Genomic DNA, 27518 nt, shown 5'->3' on the forward strand with positions numbered 1-27518 from the left:
AACCTTTGGATCTCTGATGTCTTCTGAACTGCTCCTTTTTGTATTTTCCCACTCTAATAGACACAAAATATATATTGATATACTTTTGTTCGCACTATAAAAAAAAGCCACAAAGCACAACCGATTCAATCGAATTCATGTAGAGAAACTGTAATATTCATTAGACCAATATATTTTAGTTATCTCTGTATACCCCTTCCTCCCTGGAATATCTCTATTGCATGTACGAGTAGGCTTACTAGTCCAATCACTTTAATGGGCTAAAATGGGCCATTAAAATTTTCCGATTATTAACTTAACTTCACTAAGTCGGTAAGTCCATTTTTCGTGATGAAAGGCATTCGTCACACCATAAAACTAGTGGATCAATGAGACAGCTAAAAACCCCTTATTACGAAAGAGAAGAGTTGAGATGATGGATTTATACACATTATTACATTTTGTAACATGTTTTTGGCTAGTTCTTTGTATGATGATGTAGAAGGGTTTAATCTCATTTTTAAGCTCTAAAGGTTTATGCTTGTTATGTAAACTGTGTTCTCACCTACTGTGGCCTTAATTTATACATCTGATAACTGTATTTATGCATATAACTTCATACTTGCTAGTTGCTACAGTTAGATTCATATATATTATGGTTTAGTGAACATATACATGGTACAAATGTATTTCTACACTGTTATGTGAACTAAAATCTTGATCAAGACCTATTATAATCAATATATATATATATATATATTTTTTTTTTTGAATGAATGTAAAAATATATTCAACCCAAAAAAATATCCTTTTTACAATGAATGTATCCTTAGTTTAAATTAAGTTTGATAATGTTACACCACCACTAATCTACCCGTTTCAGTCAGATACTTTCTCTCAGTCAGATAATATCATCAATAAGTTCGCAAACATCACTTTAAAGTATATTGTGATCAATCTATACACAAATAACCTTCCCTCTAACTTTTGCTCCAAATTAGACTACTAAACACTCTATAAAAAGCGCTTATACTACATTTTTCAATCCTAATCATATTCTTAAAAACCTTTAGAGAACGAGACATCAACTACATATAATTTATTATAAACCAACCAAAAGCAATTTATGGAACCAGTAATATAACAACAACCACGGTCCATTCGATTCAACACTCTTTAGAATTACAAAACACATTATGTAAGAATGTGAAAGCAAAGCCTCTACTTGAATCCGAGACTCCCTCACTTACTCACACACAAATTTTTTTAGTTAACGGTGACTTTACCGACCATACCAGCACCCTGGTGTGGGGCACAGTAGAAACTGTAAGTACCAGGCTCGGTCAAAGAAACCTCGTAGGTCTCTCCGGGAGCATTAAGTAGAGCTTCCTCACTCATCGAGATCTTGGCCACGTCGACGCCACTTGGGATCTCGTCTTCATCGAACACAACGTTGTGCGGGAACCCAGCATTGTTCTTGAACACGATCTTCTCACCTTTGGAGATAGAGAAGTCGTTGGGAATAAAAGCTAACGACCCATCTCCTCCTCCCAAGAGAACCTCTATCGCCATGGCGTTTCCAGCCAAAGCAATTGAAGCTGCAGCCGCTACGGCCGCGACTCCGAAGTCCTTTAGAGATGACTTCACAGTAAGCTTCGGTGACGCAGCAACAGCGGTGTTGATTCTGACGGAGGCGGAAGGTTTGATGGTTGAGGCTTTAAGGCCGGTGAAAGATGGGATCGCAACGGTGGCTGAGGTTACTGAGGCCATAATGAAGAAAGAGATTCTTTAGTTTGATGAGATAAGGTTTTTTTTTTTTCTGTTTGCTTATTCTTTGAGTTCGATTGAGAGAATTGTGAGTTTTATGTGGTGAGAGAGAGAAGTGAGATAGGACAATGGATGGCTCTCAGACCAAACTCCACAGACACGAGTTATCTGTACTGACGCGTTGTGATTGGTTGATTTTAGATACTTGTGTCGTGACGTGGCGAGTATTTGTCCACGTACGCGTTTTTGTGTCAAAAATAAGATAAGGTTCTCAAATGACGTGGCATTTTTATTTTTTTTTATCTTCATAATGATGCGCGTATTTACAAATGGGCCTTGATGGGCTTTGACTATCGTCAAAAACGTGATGAACACGAAAAGCAATCACGGTCAGTTATATTTTTCCATTTTTGTACTACTTTCTTTTTCCTCGTTCTTTAAAATTCATAAACTCTCTAGGTTTCTTTTCTTAAACCCTAGAAGTTTTTTACTTGTAGAACAAGAACGAAATCGATGGCAACTCCAGACAGTACGAGAGAACCATGTCCCGATCGGATCCTAGATGACATCGGAGGTGCGTTCGGCATGGGTGCTGTTGGTGGATCAGCGGTTTTTTTCATGAGAGGAATCTACAACTCTCCCGCCGGAGCTCGTCTCTCCGGCGGAGTTCAATCTCTTCGAATGAATGGCCCTAAATACGGGGGAAGCTTCGCCGTGTGGGGTGGTCTTTACTCAGCCTTCGATTGCGCCTTGGTGTACGCGAGACAGAAGGAAGATCCATGGAACTCGATTATTTCCGGCGCCGCCACCGGAGGATTTCTCTCTTTGCGTCAAGGCCTCCGTGCGTCCGGTCGGTCGGCTGTACTCGGGGGTGTGCTTTTGGCTCTCATAGAAGGAGCTAATATCATGATGAACAAATTTGCGAGTCTTACGCCGAACGAGCAGTTCATGCAGATGCAGGATGCTGCAGCTTCTATGCCGTATGGTGGTGCGGCTACTATGGGTCAGGTTTTTGGTCAGCCTGTGCCGGATACGACTCCTTCTTCTTCTTCTTCTGGTTCGGAGGCAGGTTTGGGATCTTGGTTTGGTTCTTGGTTTAAGAAGAAGGAAACAGAGGATGATTCAGGGAGCAAAACTCACATTTTGGAAAGCTTTGATGCACCTCCTGTGCCAACTTACGATTTTAAGTGATGCCATTGAGGTCTAGATTTTATTTTAATGTATTTGAATTTAAGAGAGAGCTTAAGTTCTATAATCATATATATATATATATATTCTGCAAAACGCTTGATAGTTTTCATTTTTAATCTTTTGAAAGTTAGAACCTAATTCGATCTATTAGAGTATCAACAAAGCTTACTTATTATCTAAATAATATCATAGTACTCGGATGTGATCAGCAACGTTCTTTGTAACTATAGGCGATGTTGAAACCAAAAAGAGCCTGCTCTGCTTTTTTCCTTTACTAGCTAATTCTACTTCTTCATTCAACATAACTAGCTACCCCACGCGCCTAAGAGCTATATACAGTATGTAGATGACAGACACACTACATATTAAGTCTATGTGGATATGATCAGGCTTTTGTGAAGTCTCTTTGACTGTAATTTCAAGGAATCAGATAGTGAGACCGGATGAATGAAGAATATAAGCACCAGTTGGTTGCTGTCATTTGGGAAATTGGTGCATCAAGCTATCTTCTTGATCCTTGAACAAGAAGAGAAGTGAGACTTGATCACTGAATTTGGATTGTCTACAATATATTATATATATATGGAACATGTTATTCTTTTCCTTTTGTTCATGCTTCGAATCGAACATATATCTCCATTTTGATTCTTAGTTTAACACGGCAAGCTTCTAGTCATTCAAATTCCAGATGTTTTTTTTTTTTTCGTTAATCTAAATGGTATCAATGGTTTTCTTACCAGTTGTACGATAATTGAAAAACCCTGGCTTTGTTTCATTTCAAGGTTAACTTTTTTGGATCTACAGGTTGCAACTTTTCTTCCTCATGAAAACTGTTTTAAATATGTTATATATAATCACTGATCCACATAAAGAGAGAACCCGCTTGTGTTTTAAAAATATTTTCTTATACAACTGCTTTTTTTACCCAAAATAAATGAAACCATTAGAAAAAAGCATATGAGAAACAAACATTCTCTTATATATCAAGGAAACTTTATGTATTAATATTTTATTGACCCAAAATAAGTGAAACATGAAATAGTTTACTTGATTCCCATAACTGCTCTTAGATAATAGATGCGTGGGTCATCTTCTTTAGACGCTACAATCGCCTTATAATTATGCGCGTCCTCCTCGACAGAGAAGAAGGAGGGCGTAAACATATAGGAATTCCAGACGCTGTCGGATTCCCATTTTGTGGCCGACCCTAAAACTCTCCAACTGTCAGCTTCCATGTCGTACACATGAACCAAAGCTCCGATAGCATATTTCATATACACCCTCACTACAAGACGCGTGCCGTCGTATGTAACCAGTTTCCAGTTTGAAACCCTATTGTCTTCCATAGATACGTTCTTGATCCGCCTGGCAAGGGTCCATTTAGGCTTCCCGAGGAGTGTGTAAAATGAGATTGTTTCTTTTGTCCCTGATATTAAGGTTAGGCGATTGGTCTTACCGTCTGCCGCAAATAACAGTTTCGTATATTTTTCCCGATGGAAAGTTGAAGGAATGAAGCGTCCTTGCTCTGTCTCGGGATTGAAAGCCATGATGCTCCCGTCATTTCTAAACCAATGTAGAGTGCCATGCAAGTAAACAGGTTTCATCCATGTTGTGAGATCACTTTTTGAGTCATCATTGATGGTCGTTTTTGATAATCTCCATGAATCTCCATCGCTGATTTCGAATCCACACCTCTTCTGCATCTCAAGTATGCAGGCAATCTTGAACCTCTTAGTTGTTGGATTTACCACGAAACCGACGCACATCGCTCTACGATCATTACGATCCATGAAACTGGCACCACCCACTATTCTAGGCAAAAGTATTGATCCAGAGTGATCCAAGAACCGAAACCTCTTTGTGAGGGGATTTGCGACGAAGAGGCCATTGATGTATAGTAGGAGAAGGCCGGATGATGAGCCGAAAAGGGAACAATGGTGTCCATACATTGATTCATACCTAAAAGTTCCCTCTGACATGGTATCCCATGGAGAGACCAAAGGCTGGAAGTAGACATAAGTGATGTATATGCCGTAAATATGAAGCAAATTAGGTATGGCCCGAGAAAAGTATCCGATTTCAAACATCGGATCATCGGAAATATGCGACTTGAAATATCTATCAGTGCATCGCATCATCGCAATAGATTTGGGTTCCAATCTGAAGAGAATGTCGTCGAGGAGATGCAAAGGTAAACTTTTCATGGTTGAAGATGAATCTACGTGATAATTTCCGGGTAAACCATCCATGATCAGAGATGAATCAAACTTTATTATAATCTTCGTTTGTTTCCCTGATTTGATGATGATGATGTGAGATTGTTTAAAGAGTATTTTTAATTTATAGCTAGCTAGCAAGACATTAATTAAAAAGAAATGTAACAATCAAGCACCGTTATAAGATAAATTAAACTTTTCCCAATTCTACTAGAAATAATTAATATTATGACATTTCCATGGATTTGAAAACAAAAATATACTAATAAATATCTTTGATGAGATCAGTAAAATTTATAAGAAAAATTAATGACTTTAATTAAGAATTATGTTTATAGTCATAGACAACAAAAGAAAGGAAAACTAATGATTAATTGATAGAGGAAAACTGCAAGACAATATGACCATTATAAAGATAAATTAAAAATAACAAATTCTATTAGATTTATGACTTTCCCATAGATTTAATAAAAATGTATTAGATGCCTTGGATGCAAATTGCAATCATGAAATCTCATAAGATTATGTATTTATAGTTTTTTAGATTGCTGGGTAATATCAGTTATTATTTTCTATATTTTGGAGAAAAAAGTCAACAAATATTATATCCAATCATAATAATTTTTTTTGATTAGTTTCTTAAATTATTAATTAGAGAACAATGTAATTTTATCAAAGTTGATTAAATTCATAATTGGACAGCACTCTGAAAACCACTTTCAAAATCTCTTTTAGAAAAAATCTCTTTTAGGAATATCCATAACGTATTAAAGTTCATAGATTTGGAATATGTTTTCCTGAATCAACAAGGTTTAGAAAGCCCTATTTACATCATCATCATCAACTAGATATTCGGATGCTGCACAATAGTTTTCTCCATTTCTCTATATTATGGATAAAAATAGAGAAAAACAGATTTCTAGTGACACAAGTTGAAAGATTTGCATGATATCCATTGCAAAGCTTGTTCACTTTCATTATGACATCTGAAATAAATATTTAGCATACCAAAATCCAAAGAGGGTAAAAAAGGTTGTTTTAGTGGCTCCATATTACTCCGAATTGTTTTTTCAATTTGTTGTTAATTTTGTGAATTTGTGTGATATATTACTAATTTGTGAAACTGAAAGTAATCATATTGGAAAATAGCAATCTTTAGTGATCAGCTGTTAAGAGTTTTGAAAATAAACATTTTCTTCATTCCTCTGGACTCTCAGTCTTGATCAAAGCAATCCCTCGAGAATTCAAATACTTTAATCGAAAGGAAAAGAAAAAAAGCAAAAGAAGAGACGCAAGTTAATCAAAACCTCTACGAACTCAAGAGTATGAATCTCGGGGCCGCGGTATTGGACTGGGAAGGGATTTGTATCCATATTCCATAAGAAAAGCGATTCGGCCTCTTTTAGAAATAGCAAACCACGTCTCGTCGTTCGTATGGCACCGACCACTCAATACCTCGTCATATAGTTTATGACCCTATTATTACCAACTCATAAAAGTAAAATAAAATACATCGACATTAATGTTTTTGATGCACAAGAAAGAAACGTCGAATGAATATTTAAGAACTTAAATCCACAACTGTTCTTTGGTCTTAGCTAAGCTAGCTTTTGAGTGGTAGTTCGATCCTAGTGCTGGTTGTGTAAGGAGGAGTCATGTGTATGTGCAACAATTTAGACCTACTTTTATTTTACTAATTTGAGAGAAAGTGAAACCAAGACGTTAGAGAAAACACCATGGAGATGAGATGACGACAGTGGCAGTTGGGGCCATTTTTGCTGGTTGTGTTATATATTGATTTTATATTTGATTCAGGGTCGTGTACATTGGTTTTAGTGGGGTAATTATTCCATGCATTTTTTTTACTTCTTTTTTGTGTTAGTGATGATCGTATTGCTTATTTGGAGGTCATAATATTTTTATGAAGGGATATACTCAAAAAAAACAAAAAATGGCTTTGTTACAAATGAAAAAATTAAAATTGGCATAGCATTTTTATTCGATAACATCATAATAATAAGATCAAAATGTCATAACGGTTAACACATGACTTGAATTTCCAACATAGACATAACTCAAAGGGGATACACGAAAACAATGTCATAAACCTTTCTTTTCAAATGAGGCATATCAAGTCACTCGTCTGTCACTAGTCCGGTTTGGACCTGTGGTGGATGCGCAGACAAAAGCGGCTTCACCCGGTTGTGTTCTCTACAAGTGTAGCCCCTTCTTCCATAGTCTTTCCTTCAGAAGTTCCATCATTTACCTTATCGACAATGCCATTACTGTTCTCTCTCACTATCATTTTCTCTTCATGGATCATCTGTTCAGAGGCTTCACCAATCTTCTTATAGACAATGACTTCATCCGGTTTGTATTCATTGCTTCGTAGATCAGGATAGTTTCTCTGGTTTAGCGAATGTAACCAAATAGCCACAGCTCCATCTTTTTCTTCAGCTGAGCCAATATGTGAGTAAACATGTTTCCATTTGAACTCTTCAGCTACTTCCTTGTACTCTTCCATCGACACCTCTTCATGACTGCCTTTAAACCTTTTGTTGTAAGACGTGAAGAAGCATTCATCAAGGTATAATCCAACTTCTGGTGCCATCGGTACATTTATTCTCACATCCCTGGTTAAAGAGTTACCAATTCCATCATCAATAAGCCTCAAACAATTATATATATTCAGGTAATTATAATAAGAAACAAAAAGCTTACTTCTTGAAGGCAGTTTCGATCAGTGATTCAGATGCATAGTTCCTCATGACTGCAACAGCAAGTCCAATCATTTTCCGGATTTGATGAAGCATGAAGCTCTGTCCAACAACTTCACACTTGACAAAATCTTTCCCATCGAGGTTAATCACAGTGTTTGCATTGAAAGAGAGAATGTAGCGATTCGCAGCTGGGTCTGCTGCTTTTGTTCTCGTGGTGAAGTTGTGGAAGTTATGTGAACCAACATAATAGCTTAGTATCCTATTAAACCTCTCCTTTTCCTTCTCTCCATAACAGAAACTGCTCTCTGACACCTCTCTTCCTTCCCCATTGTTCATCTCTCCCTTAGCCAAATTCGATTCTTCCATATCCTCTGCTTTAGAGCTTGAATCAGGGATTTCCTCTGTCACAACACGAGCAGATACATCAGCCCCATCTACAACTTCCAAGTTTAAGTTATCTTCTCCATTAGGTACACTAGTAGAGCTCAAAGCTTCACACTTGACATCAGTTCCTAATGCATCACAGTTGCTCGACGAAATGTCTGACTGAACCTCCAATGATTTTGAATCACAATCAGTGTCTTTGCCCATAACACCAACTGGAATCTTATAACCTTTCTCAGAGCACTCCACACATTTGACATATTCGTATCCTAAATCCGTTCTAACCATCTCAGCTTCGCTATGTACACATGGATCCAAAGCAAAAACTGGGATTAGATACACATACCTCCTCCGATCACAGAACTTTTTGGAGCTAAACGACGGAGCCACACGCTTGTACCCAAACACACGAATCTGATCAGGTAGATTCGAATTGAGCCGCTCAACAAATCCAGGCGGATCAACATAGAAACGACCAGAAACCACCTGCCCAACCGCACTCACGCCTTTATCGGTTCGAGCGGATCGTGCCCACTCGTAACTTCTTGGCTTGTTCCGATCGGCTTCAGGTACGGCTCCGGCATGGAACAAAGCCTCTTCGAGCTCGCCTTCAATGGTTTTGGCTCCGGGGTTCTTTTGCATTCCCTGATACCCTACTCCGCAAAACGCGAACACGATTGCAACTTTCCGCCGCCTGTATTTTGGCTTTCTGTGCTCAGCGACGTTGCTTCCGCCGGCGGCGGGAACCGACGAATCCGTTTCATGGCCGATGGTTGAGATTTTGAGCTTCTTCTGGTCTGGTTCTCGATCAGGAGCCTCTTCTTCTTCGGGCAATTTCTCGATTTCAGGCTCCTGATTCTCCATTTTCACCACAAAGTGTAGCTCTTTGCTACGGTTAAGTTTAGTTCTGTACCCTCGTAGAACCCTAGAACTTAGAAGACGAAGGAGTCCTTTCTGTACGACGCCGTTTTACAATCAGCGCTTATTTATGAGCTGGGCCTAGAAAGGTCTAGTATCCCTGAGTGAAAGATTGGGCCTTGAAACCCAAATATTGTTGAAACAATTGGGGGGACCTAAACAGTTATGCTAGTAATTTTCATTACTTTCCCCACACATTTGAGCAACCAACAGTAATTTTCATTACTTTTTCATTGTTTCTTTGAAAATTAAGATACATAGTAATTGAAAGATACATAAAATGAATATTTAAGTAAAATTAACAAATGCTACATCATGTACATTTTGAGTTTTTATCTTAAATTTGAACTAAGATATTTTTACATATGTTGATAGTCATTGCAAAAAAAAAAAGAGGGTGAATAACATAGTTATAAATTTATTTTGAGATCATGATCATATCTTAGTTTCTTTTCTGGCGATATATTATGGACATGAATATTACAATATTAGGTTCATTCGTTAGTATAGTTGCAATAAGAAAATCGAGCTCATTGATCATCATCATACAATATATATTGTTGTATTGACCGCACTTTTATATACACCATTAATTAACCCATTTGAATTTATATTTGGCATATGTTGGGATTTTTGTTTTAAAGGTTTCACTTATGCTACACCATATTCGTTGACCCCAAAAAAAATCATGCTAAACCAAAATTCAATTAGTAGAACTTTAGGTCGAAGCTTGAAAAAGTGTGTCTACCCTAGCTAAGTAGACATGACTCGTCGTTAAACCATGAGCAGTTTAATGTTATGAAACTAATAACATAATACAGGAGTAAAAAGGGTAAAGGATACCGAATTAAAAAAAAAAAGTAGGTGACGTGAATATTATATATAGTCATGGGACTTCATGATTCATGTTTTGAAATCATATAACAAAAAGCCAATCTTTTGTGACATCTTATCACTTGACGTTCGACCCAACCCAACACTGTCTTTTCCATCCTTTTATCCTCTACGTTTTTATTTCTGCAATCGTCATTTTCTATGGAAATTGTATTTTCTTTTAATACGAATTTGAGTTTTAAATGTCAATAAAGATACTCTCGGCAACTGCATAAACAGCAAATCAAATTATTTCATTAAATACCTTCTGCATCACGTGATGATATGCTGCCCTAAAAGATTTGATCATGGAATCTCACATAGACCTTCCCGATTTAAAAGGAAGAAAAGAAACTCAACTTATTCCTTCTTATAAAATATGATCATTGATCAACAACACCCATGTTAACCATACATATGCAAATTTATAACACTATCTTTTAACTAACATACCAATTTTGATTTGCAATTTTTTTTTCTAGCTAAGAAAATTACAATTTTTCTATATTTCGTAAGTAAAACTGGATTATTTAATAAATATGTAATAAATAGTAATCAAATGTTTGGTCGTGAACTTTAATTAAATTAATACACATAAAAATTATAGTAAATGACGATAATCATGATGATATGCATGAGAGTGTCTACGCATGCATAAGGAAAAAAGTGAAAAGAAGGGAATAAGTTCGCCAAAACATAATTATGATTTGCGCGGACGACTTGTAATTGTTCTTCTTATAGTATTTAATCCACTTTTGCCAAACTTTTAACTTACCCCAATATTTATTGAATCGAAGGATTTGAACCTTTAGGATGTTTTAGGTTTGGACCATTTAATATGCTCAACCCGAAAGTGTTTTCAAATTTGGATGTTTCAGTATACCTCTTTGTTATTTACTACATTTACTAGTACTTTATATTTTTTTTTGTTAAAATTTATCATTAGTACTTACCTAGCTAACATTCTATCACAAAAAATACTGAGCTAAATGGATATTAAAATTTTGAAAACTAGCTAGCTATTCATTATAGTGACGTTCGTTAACGATGCAAAAATTTAAGACTATCTTTACACATACCAATCTAAATTGAACTAGTTAGATTCTCAAATTCATTATCTGATTTATGTCAAGATGGGATAACAGACTTTTACGTTCAAAGAGCATCTTCTAAAATGAAGACCTGAACATATATAAATTTGGCGTCCACAGCGATTACGTTGATGCTCTTAACGGAAATTTTGCTTGAAATCGTTGTACAAAAACTAAATGAATTTGAATCAAATCGTCTAGAATATCAGATTCGTACATAGAAACACATTGTCTTCAACAAACAATGGCTAATGAGCCTGTCAATAACGTAAGAAAGGTAATAAATAAGTCGTCAACGAGAGACTTTTTATGGTTACATTTGGAGCTATACCTAAAATGTATTATCAAAAAATGAGAGTAATGTATATACATATACTGATCATTTAGACTGTGGCATCCGTTTAATTTGTCAAACGATCGAGTTCTGATCATTGTGGCATCCCTTAATTTGAGAGAAAGTTGAAGTTATCAAAAAGAAAAAAGAAAAAAATTGAATATTCATAATTTAAAAAAAAAAAAAAAAAAAAAAAAAAAAAAAAACATTGCTTAAGAAGATTCATGTGACCGTTTGTATTTGACTAAATCTTAGTTTCTAACTATCTTTCATGTAAAACGTACGTATTTAATAGTGATGAATAAAGATGTAAAGGAACACATGATTTTACATGTGTTAATTTTGATTTTTGAATATAGCTTAAACCTTACAATAGAAGAAGTTGAATCCAATAGCCTGTAATGCTCTGGAAAGCAGAAAAATTTGAGTCTTTTATTAAATGTTTCAATCATAGCACTGACATCTTCACAACCCGACAAACCCGATATTTCAGTTTTTATTTTCATTTTCATTGAATGCAAATATAAATATCAAACCCATTTCCATCAGAGGTTATGTTTTCGACTTTTCTGATTTTTTCGTCATTATAAACCTAATGCATAAATGTGACTATGTGAGAAATAAAATAAACTGGCAGGCATAATATTGAAGTCACTGAAATCTTATACAGTGGTTTCTATTGAGTGTTCCCCCCCCCCCCCCCCTTTTCAAATGGTAAGTTATTGTAGTCGATGGAATCCAACAAACTGTGAAACATTCATTCTCGCTAATTCCAGTCAATTTAATCAAGAATATAGGAATATTGATTAGAATTTAATACTAGTGAGCTTTAAACCTTTATAGGAAAGATTACCAATGTTCTGAATCAACTACTTTTTTCAATTTGTGAAAAAAAATAATTTGAGCGAGCAGAGGAGGTGTTGATGGGGCCAAAAATAGGGGGTGGAGTTGATTCAGGCAATAAATAGCGAAGGAGTATTATTATTAGTTGGTGCAATCAATATCTTCAATTGGTGCATCTATTATTATTGATCATACGGATTTATGACGATACGTACTAACTCTTTTATTGATTGTTCCTTTTTCACTAAGAAAAAAAAAAACTCAAAAACTAGTAAGTGAAGATGTTGTGTGGCAATACTATTTTATAAACAAAAAGTAGGGATTTGTCGAAGCAATTTTTGTCTACGCGCATAAAGGAGATTATCAAGGTCGTGGGTGTGATGAGTGCGACATATATCAATCGACGGTAGGGAAAGATGTTTGCAATTCCTATTGCTAATCTGTAATGTTCCAACAATTATTTCTATTTTCTTTTGTATTGTAATCAATGTTAGCTAGAGACTGTCCATGTAAAAAAAAAAAAAAAAAAATAGAGAAGAGATTGACCCTTGTCAACCTTAAAGGTAGAACCCTTTTTAATGAGCCTAGCTAGAGTAATAGTTTGAACTTTGGAGTAGGTTTAACCTTTAGACGTCTTACACTCTTACTGTTGTTATTCATTTTTAGTTTTTTACCCTGAACCTTGGATTCTGTAATCCACTCCTCTAGTGGCTTGTAAATGGACCCATTATATGGAAGTTGTCTCGCACCGTCGCATGAATCAGAAGTGAGAAAATTGTTAGATTCATATCAACATGTTCGCAATATTATACTATAATTATGTGTTAAATATATAGATTTATTATTTATTATGCGTTTGAGATACACTGCAACGTGACGTACGTAGACAGATACGAATCGGTGCCGTAATTTCGGATTTATATACGTTACTATTAATCAATTTTAATAATTTATCTGTTACTAGTAACGGCTGTGGTGATCAACGTGACAACATGCATGGTGCTAACCACGCATATTTTGGTTCAATCTATTATAATATCTTATTACAGGTCACACACAGTATACGTTCAATCTGTTCATGTTTAGTTTCTATACTAGCTAGAACATATATTTTCATTAGTTCGTAAGTTTTTTTTTTTTTTTTTTGATAAAATGTGAATTATATTACCCGAGGGAAAGAGGTTATTTACAGAAGTTGCTACAGCCCAAAAAAAAAAAAAAAAAGCCGTAGAAACAATATATTACACATTGTTTACAATATATTAAACAATATATAAAGAGGTTATTTACAATAGTTCGTAAGTTTTTAATAGCTAATATATATGATGAACGGTATATTACACATTATGAAAATCAATTTTCAGTCTCGACCGACAAAAACAATGACTGCTACTGCTAGCTCGAAAGTTCGATATAGTTAAGACTTCAACATTTTGTTTTTTTTTTCGTTTTTTTTTTTTTTTGTCGTCATTTTTTTTTTTCGTTTTATATGTTCTAGTCTCTAGAGTACGAATAATAAATTGCTGCAATTGTTATCATCCAAAAGAAAAAGAAATAACTGTTATTGATTTTTAGAAAACATGCAGGACGTTATATTATTCAAATTACAAAATAGTATATAGTTCCATAAATACTTTATACATCTGTTGTTAGTTATTTAATATTAATTTATCTTTTGGGTTACACTCTGTACATATTGCCAACGTCAACGTTTCTTTAGCTATTGGAAAAGGGTGAAAAAAACAATAGAAAAGAAAAGGCAAACGGAAACGGTAGGCGCAAAGGTAAAACCCCGTTGAAAGGTTGCTACCTATTTTTAGTGAAGAAACAAAACAAAAAAAAAAACCCAAGGAAAAAAAACTATTCACAGTTTCTCTTTTCTTTTTTTTTGTTCCTTCTTTTAAAGTCTATCTCTCTCTCCCACCATTATTATCTGCTGATCGATGTTGTTAGATCTGAGCTCTATTCAAATCTGAATCCTTTCGATCTCTTTTCTTATTACATCACAGCCATCTAGGGTTTTAAGCCAAGCTATATATATATATATATATATATATAACCCATCGTAAACAGAACTCGTCTGCCTCTCAATCTCAATACCAATAAATATCACCACCTTCCTTCTCTCCCATCACTATTCCATCACATACATACTTCTTTTTGTCTCTCTCCGTGTATAGTACATACAATTTTATGAGAGGGTCTCCTTAAAGAACACTGGAAACAGACTGGATCTTTAAACATTTTTTAGTTCCTTTTCATGAGGGTTTGACAAAGAGTTTCTTGCAGACTTCTTTGGCATTCTGTCCACCTCCTTCTATACATATCTGCATGTGTGTGGAAGAAGGAGGTGGGTATACTGCCAATAGAGATCTGTTAGGGTTTCTTCGTAAAACCCTCTTGATCTATACATAACTTTATCAATATCTTGAATCTGACGATCTTGTTTAGTATTTTGGCGCTGGCGTACGAGATTCGATGATCTGGCGGTAATTTTTTGATTAACCCTTCTCTCGTTTCACGTATCTTTGATTTTCTTGCTCCTTTTCCGTTTGAGTTCATATAAAATTCGTTTTTAATATGTGTTCATAACTGTTTCTTTAATTTGTGTGTTGAGATTGCATTTCATTTTTTTAATGGTATTATTATTTTTTTCAAAAAAGCCTCATATATAACCGTCGTCCTTTTTCCTCATCTCTAGTGTGTAACCTTTGGACTATATCGTAAGAAGATTGACTAGTGTGCGGTTTTAATGTTCCGTCTTCTAGAAAAAGGTTAAAAACACTAAAGAAAAAAGAAGAGAAGGACCCAGAATTTCAAAAAGGTAATCAAGATTTTGTTTTACTTTGAGAAATGGTAATGTGGGAAAGGAGAGCATCTTGTTTTGAAGTCTACGATGTTATTATGATGTTCCCTTGTTACGTTCTATTTGAAGTCGAAGAAACAGTAGTAGAGATTATGTGTACTCCTTCATTTGGTATGATTTCTGACCTCTATATATATACAAAGTTCATGAATAGCTTGCTTTAATTATTTTGATCAGGAGTATTTGTTTGAGTTTCCACTAATTTGTTCATTGATCATAGTTATTTGTTATCTCTAGGAAAAACACGCAAGTCATACATATTTATTTATATTTTTGGGTATATGCATGTATCACATTTCATGATAGCTAATTACAATGCTGGTGAGTAAATGGATATAATTTTGTTCCTTACGTATATTCCTTGATTTATGGAACAAATTAAGTATAAATCCGTACCAAGTAAAATATTGATCTACTAAGTTAAACAAAAAAAAAAAGAAAGAAAAAATATCAAAGTAATGAAATTAACATTGAACTTCGTCTGATTGACCAATAAGTCTCTATTGTCAGTGAGACCAAATTTACTGAGATCTAATAAGTTTGGTTTCAGCCTTTCAGGTTTTGCGTGAGTACTATTAGATCATAAATTTTCACACTTGTATTTCAATGTTCTAGATAATCAGCTGTGCAGCAAACATGGTTTCTAAGTATAACGAGGTTTTCAATTAATAAATAAAAAAAAAGTATATCTATATCTCAAATTTGTTTTCCACTATCATTCTATCAAGGCACGAAGAGTTTACTAGTTTCGATGGAGCTCCAACATGAAAGAGGCTCTACTGATCATAAAATTTCATTTGGCACGAAGGTGGGCAATGAATATCCAGAGCCTGTAGAAACTCGTACATGTATAATCAGAGGATGAAGAATGTGGTGATAATATCATAGAGAGTACTACTCACTTACCAAGCCACATGAATCCCAAATCATTAATCTATGTTGTCTCATGACTCTCATCTTCTATAAATGTTATGTTGTAAATGAGTATCATGTAACAAGTTTGCGGATTTAATAATCTATATATACATTTTCAGAAACATTTATGAAAAAATTCCTCAAGTTCCAACTTATTTACAACCCTGCCATTGTATTAAATATTTTTAATTTATAATTTACGATTTATTAAATAATGATAAGATTTTCAATTTTTGCAAACAATTATTCCCACTAAATCGCAACTTTCCTAAATAATCAAAGTCATTATTATTTACTAATTTGATAATTAATTAATTAAATATAACATTCCCTAAACTTGAAAATCATATCTCTTCCTAATCAAAGTAATAATGTGTGATTCCTAGCATATTCCTTAATAAAACTGATTACACAGATTTTTTCTCCCTAATTAGTTGCTAACTCAAATACTATTGCCTTGGAGAAGAAATCAGAATCGACCCTATAAATATTTTACACCTAAACGAGAATTATCATCACCAAATACATAACACCCACAACTTACTGAAAACTATTAGATACACCTTTGAATATTGATTTTGAGCTTAGGGATGAAAGGTGACCTTTGCATACTATTTAGTTTTCTCTATATTCATTTTGTTGTTATAATTGTCATATTTTCTGATTTTCAATACTAATATTTTGACATAGTAATCAAAGAATGGCGAGTATGTTGTGGGATTATTTTTCCGATCAAGTTTTTAGAGCCTGTCAAAAATCTGAGGGAAGTATTGTTGTTTGTCTGCTCAAATTTTACAACATAAGTGGCTACAAAAGTAAACACATCTTCCGGTTAGACTCATTTATGATTAAATAAGATCAATGATTGTGTCATTGCTTACATAATCTTTATCATGACAGGTGTTAAGTTTTTATCTAATTCTTTTGATGGTATTCAACTCCATGTCAATCCACTATGGCCTCAAGTAAATCAATGTTCTGTTATTGATTTTTTTGTTTATTCTATTCGGAGATATGTTCTTGCAATAATATATATATCCTTTATCTTATGTCAAACTATTAAACCATATTTTTTTTTATTCTTAATTGTGGATCCAGAAAACTTGCATGATCCAGTGAAGAAACTGATTGGAAAGACATTTCTCTTTATTGTATGTGTTGGAAAAGAGAACATATGGAATGGTAAAAGAAATCTACAAGGTGTGGAAAGTAATGTCAAAAGATGATCTTCTTAAATCATTACAAATAAGGATATGAAATCGATTAACCAAAAGTCAAAAACGGCGGAGATGTCGGAAATGGACCAATGAAAATAAAGAAGAAGATGATATATTTGTTTTCTGAGACTAGAGTGATCTAGGCAAAACAAAAACAAAATCAAATTACGATTTCACAAAAAAAAATCCAATTACAATATATATATATATATATATATATATATAAGTTATAGTGATATTGCAATTGTTGTTTTTCTGCTAATAACTATTTTTTTATTTCTATCAAATTATATACAAGACATACTGGCTCCAAACTTAATAACCAAAAAATTCAATGGGGAATTATATATACACATATATTCCCCAAAATTTCAATAGGGAATAAGATATTACTTCAATGTATATAATTTCACATATCTTATTACTCTAATGTTGAATAAGATCAACAAAATTTCAGATGAATGAATGAATCAGATGTTTAAAAAACATACAAAACTACAATACAAAAATTATACTATACATATATTTTAGAATATTACAGCATAATAACAATACTACTATCTTTAAATTGAAAAATAAAAGGACACAAACAGTCTTTTTCTTCAAGAAATCACTACTTAATAAATTATATGATATAGTTCCTATAGTAAAAAACAATAAACTTCAAACAAAACAATTTTCACACTATCTAATAGATACATAAAAAAATTTAGTTATGTATATAATTAATCTATAAATAAATTATATAAACTGTTTTTTATTTATAAATATAGTCCCGCGGTGTACCGCGGGTGAATATCTAGTTATGAATTATAGTAAGATTCACATTAAGATTATGGTAACCGACTTTATGTTTTTCAAAGTCTTGTAAAGTTTGCTCCACGTAATCCCTACACTTCACCACTCTAGACGTTTTACTATAAAAAAACGGTTTTCTACAGTAATTTTGATAATACTAGTAATTGTAATTTCGGTTCAAAATTTTCTCACTAATACAAAAATATGTCTGGATTTGTATGCGTTTAGAAGCTCAAAATATTTTCTTTACAACATTCTTAAGAAAAAAACAAGACCACAAAAACTCATCAAAAAAACATTAAGCTATTTAAAGGCCACAATATTAATCTATACATGAGATATAAATATTCATGCTCATGCATTGGTTTTCATTCTAGTTATGAGTTGATGATTTTAGACAAATAATGAAAATATGGTTTTACTTAAGGTTATCGACTGTAGTGTATAATTAATTTAACATGACTCATTTGTAGACTATGATTAAATTAAAACTTAGTTTGCTGGAGCAATCCAGCTTACATCCGGAAAATGGGTTCCAGTCAGTTATAGGAATGGGCTTCAAGCCCGACATACACATTTTGATCTCGTCTTAAAGGTTCTCTACTGATGTCTGTAATATACAGTAGTTTTTTTTTTTTTTTGGAATCATCGTTATCAGAAAATCTATTAATTTGATATCGACATGCTAATAAATAGTGTTAGTTTTATAACAAAAATGAATTTAAATAAATTTGTTTTGTTTTACGTACTTAGAACAGTAATAATGGTTAGATCCAAAGATTCGTGTATCAGAGAATTAGTTGCGCCAACTTTTTACATAAATAAGTATAAAATGTTTTGTTCCGATCTTAATAATGTGTAATGGATGCCAAGTATAACAACATTATTCTATATGCATTACACACTTTAATTCGATTTATGTATATAAGAAGCACGAAAGTAAAATATAAAGCAAACTTCAAAGGATATGCGAATCTGTCACAGTAGCCACTAAATTTGTCTTTTCTGATTATTTATTTAGGTGACACTTGAAAAAAAACCTTGAAATAGAAAACAAATTATATTAGTAGCTAGCTTCAATGACTAATCCATCACTAACGTACGCACACTTGTTAAGATTATTTGGAGACTGAATCGCTTAATTATCATGAGATCATCTTGTTTAAGGACTAAAAGACACACTTCAAAAATTAGTCTATAACATGTCCAAAGAATACGATACGAATGGGAATAACAGTGGTATATTTTCTACGATACGAGGAACTGTGATGGAACAGTTACATAAATAATGTGGAACTGGGGCGGCTTAACATATATAGTACTGAAATATTTTTTTCAATCAACCTATAGTAGCGGTCGGGGGTTTGGCTGAGTCACTCTCTCAGGATCGTGGATTAATTAGCTGGTTACTACAACCGTTGACTAGTCAACTGTGTTGACAGATGTTTTAGTTGGTTTTAGCGTCACCCAGAAAATTAAAGTGGGAAAAACATCAATTTCTTTTACGACAGAACATGTATATGTATATATTTATTTCATCTTAAGTGTTTTTTTTTTTAAATAATTCATTTATCGGCGACGATATCAATAATAAATCATAAATTTTAATCTTGATAAAAAATGAAAAAATACTTTTTCTTCTTTTGGTTCGAAAAAATTGAAGAATATAAGTACAGAAAATAACGAGAAAAAAAAAAGAAATTTGCTATTTTGGTTTGAAAAACAAAAAAAATGGTCCAAACAAAAAAAGTAGGTTAGTGTAGAAATAACAAAATTATAATAAAAATGGCAACATGCATTACACTAAAGTGTCGACAGATTCGTGAAACAATCTCGACATAACTAGAGAGAGAGAGAGAGGGAGAGAGAGAGAGAGAGACTCGATGCACCCATCTGTCACGCCCGCTCTTTCCATTTCTTCACGTTTCCCTTCTCTTTTATAAAATACACCAGAGACGCTGCTTCTTCTTATTTTTTTTTTCTTTGACTACACGAAACTTAAACACCAACTACTTACATTTCATCAAGTCTTTACGTTTTTTTCTTAGTCGGAAATCTAAGGTATGGGATCTCTCTCGACGTTTGAAGAGCGGTTGCAATACCCGACGGCCAGGCGTGATGAGTCTGTCGTTGATGATTACCACGGCGTTAAAGTCTCCGATCCTTACCGCTGGTAAAATCTTTTGCGTTCGTTTCCAGCTGCTGTAAAAAGTAAAACTACTCTTTGGTTCTTTTTATTCTATGAGATTTTTGAATGTTTTGGTCTTCTTGTTTATAACGTAGCAAACGATTTTTCAGATCATCAACTTTTTTTTGGACCAGCTATATCGATATCATGGCCCATTATTGATCTTAGTGGACCAGTAGGCTAATTTTCTGGACCAATTTTTGTTTGTTTGCTCATTAATATTTTTGTCTGAAAAACCGAGTACCCCCGTTTGGTCCAACCGTAAACTAGTTTGGTTAAAAAATAGTAACTTAAATTATGTTTGGTTCTGTCTGAGTTAGGTTGGAAGATCCTGATGCTGAAGAAGTGAAAGAGTTTGTGGAGAAGCAAGTGAAACTGTCTGATTCAGTGCTCAAAACTTGCGAATCCAAGGGAAAGCTCCATGAGAAATTCACGACATTTATTGACTACCCTCGTTACGGTACGCCCTTTAAGCGAGGGAACAGTTACTTTTACTTCCATAACTCTGGTCTTCAAGCTCAGAGCGTGCTCTATGTTCAGGTAAATTAATTTGAAGCAGAGAGTTATCAGATCATCTTCTTTTGTAACTCTTCTTCCAATCTCCAGTTTCGTTAATATTTGAACTTGTTTTTTTTTTTTCTTTTCCAGGATGATTTGGATTCTGAAGCAGAGATCTTGCTTGACCCCAATACTCTTAGTGATGATGGAACTGTTTCTTTAAACACTTATTGTATCAGTGAAGATGCCAAGTATTTGGCTTATGGTCTTAGCTCTAGTGGTAGTGATTGGGTTACAATTAAAGTGATGAAGATTGAAGATAAGAAAGTGGAGCCTGATACTTTATCTTGGGTAAGGCTTCCTTCCTTCATGCTGAATTTATTTCACTCGTTAGTTACAAACTTCATCATTGACATGAATGGTCATTCTTGTTATGGGATCAGGTTAAGTTTAGTGGAATTACATGGACACATGATGGGAAAGGCTTTTTCTATAGTCGCTACCCTGCTCCACTGTGAGTCTTTTGTCTTAACTGTAAAACTTTTGGGTGTTTAAAGCTTTGTAAAGAGTTTTTGTAACTGTTTTGGATTGTGGTTTTTGTGTCTGTAGAGAGGGAGAGAAGATAGATGCTGGTACAGAGACTAATTCTAACCTTTACCATGAGTTATACTACCATTTCCTTGGGACTGATCAGTCCCAAGATGTTTTATGTTGGAGAGACCAAGACAATCCCAAACATATGTTTGGATCTAAAGTCACTGATGATGGGAAGGTAATCATCCAGCCATTTCTCATCCCTCTTGGTGATGGTTTCACTTATTGTTTCTCTATGATGCTTTAAGTCTTAAGTTTTGGCTTTGAGTTTTGATCCAACCATTATGTTTTTTTTTTTCTCTCCTTCAAATGCAGTATTTAATAATGTCCATTGAAGAAGGTTGTGACCCTGTAAACAAGGTTTATCATTGTGATCTCTCATCACTTCCTAAAGGACTAGAAGGTTTTAGAGGAAGCAACGCTCTGCTTCCATTTGTTAAGCTTATCGACACATTTGAGGCACAATACATTGCTATCGCAAACGACGAGACATTGTTTACGTTCTTTACCAACAAAGAAGCCCCAAAGTACAAAGTAGTTCGGGTTGATCTGAAGGAACCGAGCAACTGGACTGATGTTATTGCAGAACACGAAAAGGATGTTCTCTCAACAGCTTCTGCAGTTAATGGAGATCAACTGGTTGTTAGTTACATGAGTGATGTAAAACACATCCTACAGATTAGAGACTTGAAATCCGGTTCCTTGCTTCATAGACTACCTGTAGATATTGGCTCAGTATATGGTGTTTTTGCTCGGCGTAAAGACACCACCTTTTTGTTTATGTTTACAAGTTTCCTTACACCTGGCGTTATTTACAAATGTGACTTATCCCATGAAGCTCCAAAAGTTACAGTATTTCGTGAAATCTCTGTACCTGGATTCGACAGAACAGGATTTGAAGTCTCTCAGGTAAATAGAAATGATTTCTCTCCATCACCAAGTTTTGAATCTGTAATACAAACTTTAATTTTGAATGCATATCTCCCATTTTTTATGTCTTATAGGTCTTTTATCCGAGTAAGGACGGAACAAAGATCCCGATGTTTATCGTGGCTAGAAAAGATATAAAGCTAGATGGCTCACACCCGTGTTTGCTCTATGGATACGGAGGGTTTAGCGATAGCACGACACCTTTTTTCAGCGCGACCCGCATAGTGCTTAGTAGGCATCTTGGTGCTGTGTTCTGTTTTGCAAACATCCGTGGTGGTGGTGAGTATGGTGAGGAATGGCATAAATCAGGCGCTCTTGCCAGTAAGCAGAATTGCTTCGATGACTTTATTTCCGGGGCAGAGTATTTGGTTTCTGCTGGTTATACACAACCGAGGAAACTTTGTATTGAAGGTAGTAGCAATGGTGGGATTCTAATAGGGGCTTGCATTAATCAGGTAAGAAGGGTAAAATATATTTAACTATCATGAATATCACATACTGTAGTTACAGTTAAGAGTTTTGTACCTTTTTATGCAGAGACCTGATCTCTTTGGATGTGCTTTGGCTCATGTTGGGGTTATGGACATGCTACGGTTCCACAAGTTTACCATAGGACATGCTTGGGTTTCTGAATTTGGTTGTTCTGACAAGGAAGATGAGTTTCATTGGCTGATAAAGTAAGAGTCTTTTTTTCATGTTACCCATAAAGCTTCCCTCTTTTGGTAGATTTAATAAGATATCTGATGGTTTTAAATCTATAATAAAATAAGGTATTCGCCTCTGCATAATGTGAAGAGGCCATGGGAACAGAAGACAGATCGGTTTGTTCAGTACCCATCAACCATGTTGTTAACTGCTGATCATGACGATAGAGTCGTCCCACTTCATACTTACAAGTTGCTTGCGGTTTGTCTCTCAGCCTCTTTGTTTGCTTTTTGTATCTTCCTCTTCTTCTTCTTCATATACCAATTGAAACCCAATTTTGCTGTTGCAGACAATGCAATATGAATTAAGTTTAAGTTTAGAGAATAGTCCACAGACGAACCCTCTAATTGCTCGAATAGAAGTCAAAGCCGGGCATGGAGCAGGACGTCCAACACAAAAGATGGTAAATCCTAAGATTTTTTTTGTTAAGTATATATATGCTTGAAGAAGTGTAAACAGTTTGAGTTGCTACAGATTGACGAAGCAGCTGATCGATATTCGTTCATGGCGAAGATGGTGGATGCTTCTTGGATTGACTGATTTACACGGAAGAGATTAACTTATGACCCTAGTACTTTCTTGTTATGTTTTTGAGAGAGCTACTACTGTTTAAGTTTACTTCTCTATTAGGAGGTTAATACGATCATCATTATAATATTAAGAAAATATTTTAGAGGAAAGTGTATTTTATCTTTTTAACCAATCACTGATTCAGCGTTACAATTTTATATTTTTATAAAAAATACAACAAAATTTTATGAAATTTTGAATTCCCACAGAAACACAAAATAAACTTTAGCGCATCATTCATTCATCGCCCATTTTCACATCAGTCACATCTAGTTGTATTATCTCAGCCCTGCAACCTAAAATTGATCCCATGCTGCAACCAAAATTGAATAAACTCTCTTTAATTGTTTATTCCTGATGCTCTTCTTAAACACAAAACTACCTTTGTAGTGCCTATAATTAAATCTAAAATATTAAAGGGAATCTTTTGATACCTGGGAGTGGTACGACCAAGATCTCCATGAACAAATTCTTTGATGTATGTTCCAGCCTGCATTATTGAAAAGTTAAGTTTGCCCATCTTTTAAAGTTATGGTAATTATAATGAGTTGAGTTAGAAGATAAGGCAACCTGAGTGCATAGATGCAATAGAAAGTAGTGGGAGTGTCCTTTTATCTTTTCGACTTTCATCCTGAGAATTGGAACCACAAATGACTGACTATTACTAAACAGAAGAAGCTTTTCCAAGGTAAGTAAAATCTGAATTTCACGACAGATTATTCACTAACCAATGTATAATCTTTTCACGGTCCAATGGACTCCGTCGGTGAAGCACTCTTACTGGTGTCTTCTGCAAGATTTTCTGCAGTGAAATAATTATATAGAAGAAGAAGAAAGCCACTTCGTATTAGGAACAAAAGAACATGGTTTGAGGATAGACAATGGATTTTACCTAATCTTAACAATCATTACAGAAATGACTCACCAATTCTTTCAGGGAAGAGATTGAGTTGAAGTCTTTCTCTTCAAGTGGCCGAGCAATCCATACAAGTGCAACATACTGCTTCTGCAGTACATAAAAAAATTGGAGTGGTTGGTTCAATAAGTCTTCATTACATTTCTAACTGAAAATTCGTAGAGTTAAAGTAAACAATGCTGACCTGCTTCTCTGCTTCTCCTTCACGCATCATTGCCCAACACTGACTTCCAATACATTTAAGGTCTTTTACTCCGACCTGTAGCCAAAATACTGCTTGTAAGCTTGCAAAAAAGGCACACATAATCAGTTGATACAGCATCTGTGTTCAATTAATTATGCCTTACTAGTTTTTTTTCTGAGTTGTTTATCTTTTCTTCAACTTCCTTCAATGATTGTTCAGATGGGCACTGGCGGGAATTCTGAACCTCGATTAAGAAAGGTCTACCTGAACCTAACATCCGTACCTGAAGATAGATCTTTTATATTATCAGCATAAACTTGTTGAATATGAATATGACATCCGAAAATGGTAATTTTCTCACATCAATATCTTCTCTGCCAGCAGCATGGAACTTGTAGGAATCCCCAAGGCATGCTGGAAGAATGTTTCCACCAAGTATCTCCTGAAAGACATATAGATATCTATTGAAGTCACTGTTATCTTACAAATAATATAAACAAGTCGAGATGACCACTAAGAGACTACTACCTCAACAGACGCTTCGCCCATTCTTTCATCATCAATAATCCATCGTGATTGACTAACATTTCTGGAGTACTGCAAAGATAAGATCGAACCATCAATTGAAATAATTCCTCAGTAAGCGGTTAAAGATCAGCTCAGTCATCTGTGAATCCATTTGTTACCAAACCACAATTTACATACATTTGGAGGTTATATGATACACTGCCTCAAGGACATGAAAACAGAGACTTACTTTAAAGTATCTACCACTAAAAAAGATAGGCATCTTGTTGCAATGAACTGAAAAGATGCATGGTTCATACACCTGGTAATATTAGAAAAATGAAGAGAACATGAGTTTTTGTTAGCCAAATAATGACAACCAGACAAAAGATGAAAAGAATGATACTCTAATATAAATCCATGGGTTAACATGCAAACAAATACCTTTTCAAACGAATTCTCAGAAATACAGTTTGATCCATTCTCTGCGTCTGCATATACATAAAATACAATTATTTAAGGCCAATTTGGAAGTCTGAAATTTGATCTAGAGGGACCTAATGTATTATCTCATAAAAACTTTAAGAGATTGATATAAGTGGGCACAAGATCAGGAAAATGTCTAAACCATCACATGGACTCATGGAGGTATATGCACTAAAAAAGAAGTATGACATATATGCAAGACACTGAAGTAGCCCGGGTAAAGAGGTCGGCTTAATTATATATTACCTCCTTGGACTTTCAAAGAAAGCTCAAAGAGCCTTCAGATGCAACTATTGAATAATTGCGTACATGAATGTAATATTTTCTTTCATCAACAACCTCCCTAAAAATTTCAAGCAATTATGTATGCACCAAGTCATAAACGATTTACGAATTAGGAGTCCAAGAAAAAGATTCAACCGAATACTAAGTAACTGCAGAGTCTCAAACATACCTGTTTTCCTCCTCTTACTTTCATGCGTTGTTTTAGAAACACCCAGAGCCTCATCTGATGCTTCAGAGTATGTCAAACGTATGTGAAAAGAGCTTGAATCTGATTGAGCGCCCTGCAACACTCAAAAACAGAAAAGACATGCAAAGACTTCAATTTTGTTATCTGGCCAGCGAATTGCACAAGTTATAACATCCAGTTGTATAAGATACTACGCAATATAGGCATCGATGAAACCTAAGCAACTCAAACAATTTCCAAAACAAAAAACAAAATTCAAGCAGATCACCGACTCACCAAAGATGCTTTAAGTGGATCCAAGATTAGAACTTTCAAAGCATCCTTAACAGATATTTTGTCACGCTGCAGCCAACCTTCAGTGCTATACTTTTCTTTAAGGTATGACCTATGAAGGTAGAGAAACATCAACACTAGACTAGCGCAGAACCAAAACAAGAGGAAAACACTTTAGAGGTACAATGTAGAAGACAGGATTCAATATGAATGCAAGTGAAGCTTACAAGACTGCACGTTCATAGTCCATGATAGTTGATGGCACAGAGACTTCAAGACCAAAGCTATCGAACTCGTGACGATCCTGCTTCACCAAGTGCGTTACCCTAGCAACGTAATCACTACTAGTATCCGATTTCACCAGCTTTTTTTCAGCAGCATCGGAAAAAACGAATTGCAATATACCTAAACAAACAATGCAGATTCTGGAGCAATTAGATTCTGATGAACCAGTTTCATCATCACCGGATTGTATCCAGCTGCGCAGAGTTGAAGTCGAGACTGACGACAAATCCGAATCGAATGCCTCGACGGCTACCAATCGGAATATACATCTCTCACATACCTACACAGAGCAAATAAACTTAATAAGATAATCCGAATTGGTAAAAGAGAATGGAAACGGAGTCGAAGAAGAAGATAAACCCTAAGAACGCACCCCGAGTGATAGAAGATCTTTCACAGCACCGGAATGAAGAGATCGAGCTGTTTCGTACACGCGCCGAGTCTTGGAGTCACCATGGCTTACGAGGCCGTTGACCAAGCCGGCTGAGTCGCCGGCGGCGGGTACTGTTTCGTCGGACATTGGTTTTGACAAATTGGAGAAGGCGGCGTTTAGCAAATTTACCAACCAAATTGCAGTGGTGAGCTTAATCAGTTTTCGTGGCAAAAGGCTAACAGAGTTCAACCTTAAATACACAATATGTTATATATATAGTTAAACACCAAAGAGGGCGTTTGGTCTAGTGGTATGATTCTCGCTTTGGGTGCGAGAGGTCCCGAGTTCGATTCTCGGAACGCCCCCTCTTTGTTTTTATATATTTATGCACTTTAACTTCTTCTTTTTTGAGATGTTTCTTAAGA

At 34.8% G+C, this 27518-nt stretch overlaps 4 protein-coding genes, 2 long non-coding RNA genes, 1 other non-coding gene and 2 pseudogenes across 16 annotated transcripts; 5 read left to right on the top strand and 4 right to left on the bottom strand.

Annotated features, from left to right (window-relative positions):
- Positions 1–1120: 1120 nt before the first annotated feature.
- LOC104756387 (plastocyanin major isoform, chloroplastic) lies at positions 1121–1804 on the bottom strand. Its single transcript, XM_010478965.3, has one exon. It carries the CDS (start codon positions 1747–1749, stop codon positions 1246–1248), a length of 504 nt encoding a protein of 167 aa, XP_010477267.1. The 5' UTR covers positions 1750–1804; the 3' UTR covers positions 1121–1245.
- A 416-nt stretch (positions 1805–2220) lies between these two features.
- Positions 2221–3082, top strand: LOC104756388 (mitochondrial import inner membrane translocase subunit TIM17-1 pseudogene; annotated as a pseudogene).
- Positions 3083–3749: 667 nt separating this feature from the next.
- Positions 3750–5299, bottom strand: LOC104756389 (F-box protein At1g20360 pseudogene; annotated as a pseudogene). The gene has a single exon (XR_015586221.1). The product of XR_015586221.1 is annotated as an F-box protein At1g20360 pseudogene (transcript).
- Positions 5300–7126: 1827 nt separating this feature from the next.
- Positions 7127–9237, bottom strand: LOC104756390 (uncharacterized). Its single transcript, XM_010478968.3, has 2 exons — positions 7875–9237; positions 7127–7786 (listed from the first exon to the last, which is right to left on the bottom strand). Exons 1-2 carry the CDS (start codon positions 9119–9121, stop codon positions 7348–7350), a joined length of 1686 nt encoding a protein of 561 aa, XP_010477270.1. The 5' UTR covers positions 9122–9237; the 3' UTR covers positions 7127–7347.
- A 4897-nt stretch (positions 9238–14134) lies between these two features.
- Positions 14135–16250, top strand: LOC104756391 (uncharacterized). 2 transcript variants are annotated; one of them, XR_015586225.1, is made up of 3 exons: positions 14135–14805; positions 15018–15293; positions 15911–16250. It is a non-coding gene; the product is annotated as an uncharacterized LOC104756391 (long non-coding RNA). The 2 variants fall into 2 exon arrangements; XR_762302.2 differs by lacking the exon at positions 15911–16250 and having other exon boundaries at positions 15018–15380.
- Positions 16251–16547: 297 nt separating this feature from the next.
- LOC109130175 (uncharacterized) lies at positions 16548–17599 on the top strand. Its single transcript, XR_002036286.2, has 4 exons — positions 16548–16694; positions 16788–16912; positions 16998–17062; positions 17196–17599. It is a non-coding gene; the product is annotated as an uncharacterized LOC109130175 (long non-coding RNA).
- A 2264-nt stretch (positions 17600–19863) lies between these two features.
- Positions 19864–23707, top strand: LOC104756396 (uncharacterized). 4 transcript variants are annotated; one of them, XM_010478977.3, is made up of 11 exons: positions 19864–20285; positions 20621–20840; positions 20949–21149; positions 21242–21312; positions 21408–21570; positions 21708–22301; positions 22397–22777; positions 22860–22999; positions 23093–23228; positions 23317–23430; positions 23502–23707. In XM_010478977.3, the coding sequence occupies exons 1-11, from the start codon at positions 20176–20178 to the stop codon at positions 23565–23567; spliced, it is 2196 nt and encodes a 731-aa protein (XP_010477279.2). In that variant the 5' UTR covers positions 19864–20175; the 3' UTR covers positions 23568–23707. The 4 variants fall into 4 exon arrangements, with proteins under 4 accessions (XP_010477279.2, XP_010477278.2, XP_087350422.1 ...); XM_010478976.3 differs by having other exon boundaries at positions 19918–20285; positions 23515–23707; XM_087494296.1 differs by having other exon boundaries at positions 19923–20323.
- Positions 23696–27340, bottom strand: LOC104756395 (uncharacterized). 5 transcript variants are annotated; one of them, XM_087494298.1, is made up of 16 exons: positions 27094–27340; positions 26841–27000; positions 26663–26761; positions 26439–26547; positions 26145–26256; positions 25649–25695; positions 25455–25526; positions 25226–25294; positions 25059–25139; positions 24861–24980; positions 24698–24772; positions 24523–24603; positions 24326–24399; positions 24168–24228; positions 24032–24087; positions 23696–23910 (listed from the first exon to the last, which is right to left on the bottom strand). In XM_087494298.1, the coding sequence occupies exons 3-16, from the start codon at positions 26683–26685 to the stop codon at positions 23835–23837; spliced, it is 1056 nt and encodes a 351-aa protein (XP_087350424.1). In that variant the 5' UTR covers positions 26686–26761; positions 26841–27000; positions 27094–27340; the 3' UTR covers positions 23696–23834. The 5 variants fall into 5 exon arrangements, with proteins under 5 accessions (XP_087350424.1, XP_087350426.1, XP_087350425.1 ...); XM_087494300.1 differs by having other exon boundaries at positions 24326–24387; positions 26663–26739; positions 27094–27333; XM_087494299.1 differs by having other exon boundaries at positions 26663–26739; positions 27094–27333.
- Positions 27341–27386: 46 nt separating this feature from the next.
- Positions 27387–27458, top strand: TRNAP-UGG (transfer RNA proline (anticodon UGG)). Its single transcript has one exon. It is a non-coding gene; the product is annotated as a tRNA-Pro (tRNA).
- The last annotated feature ends 60 nt before the right edge of the window (positions 27459–27518 follow it).

The sequence above is a fragment of the Camelina sativa genome, chromosome 17 (assembly GCF_030686135.1).
Source record: "Camelina sativa cultivar CO46 ecotype springtype chromosome 17, ASM3068613v1".
NCBI classification, from domain to species: Eukaryota; Viridiplantae; Streptophyta; class Magnoliopsida; order Brassicales; family Brassicaceae; genus Camelina; species Camelina sativa.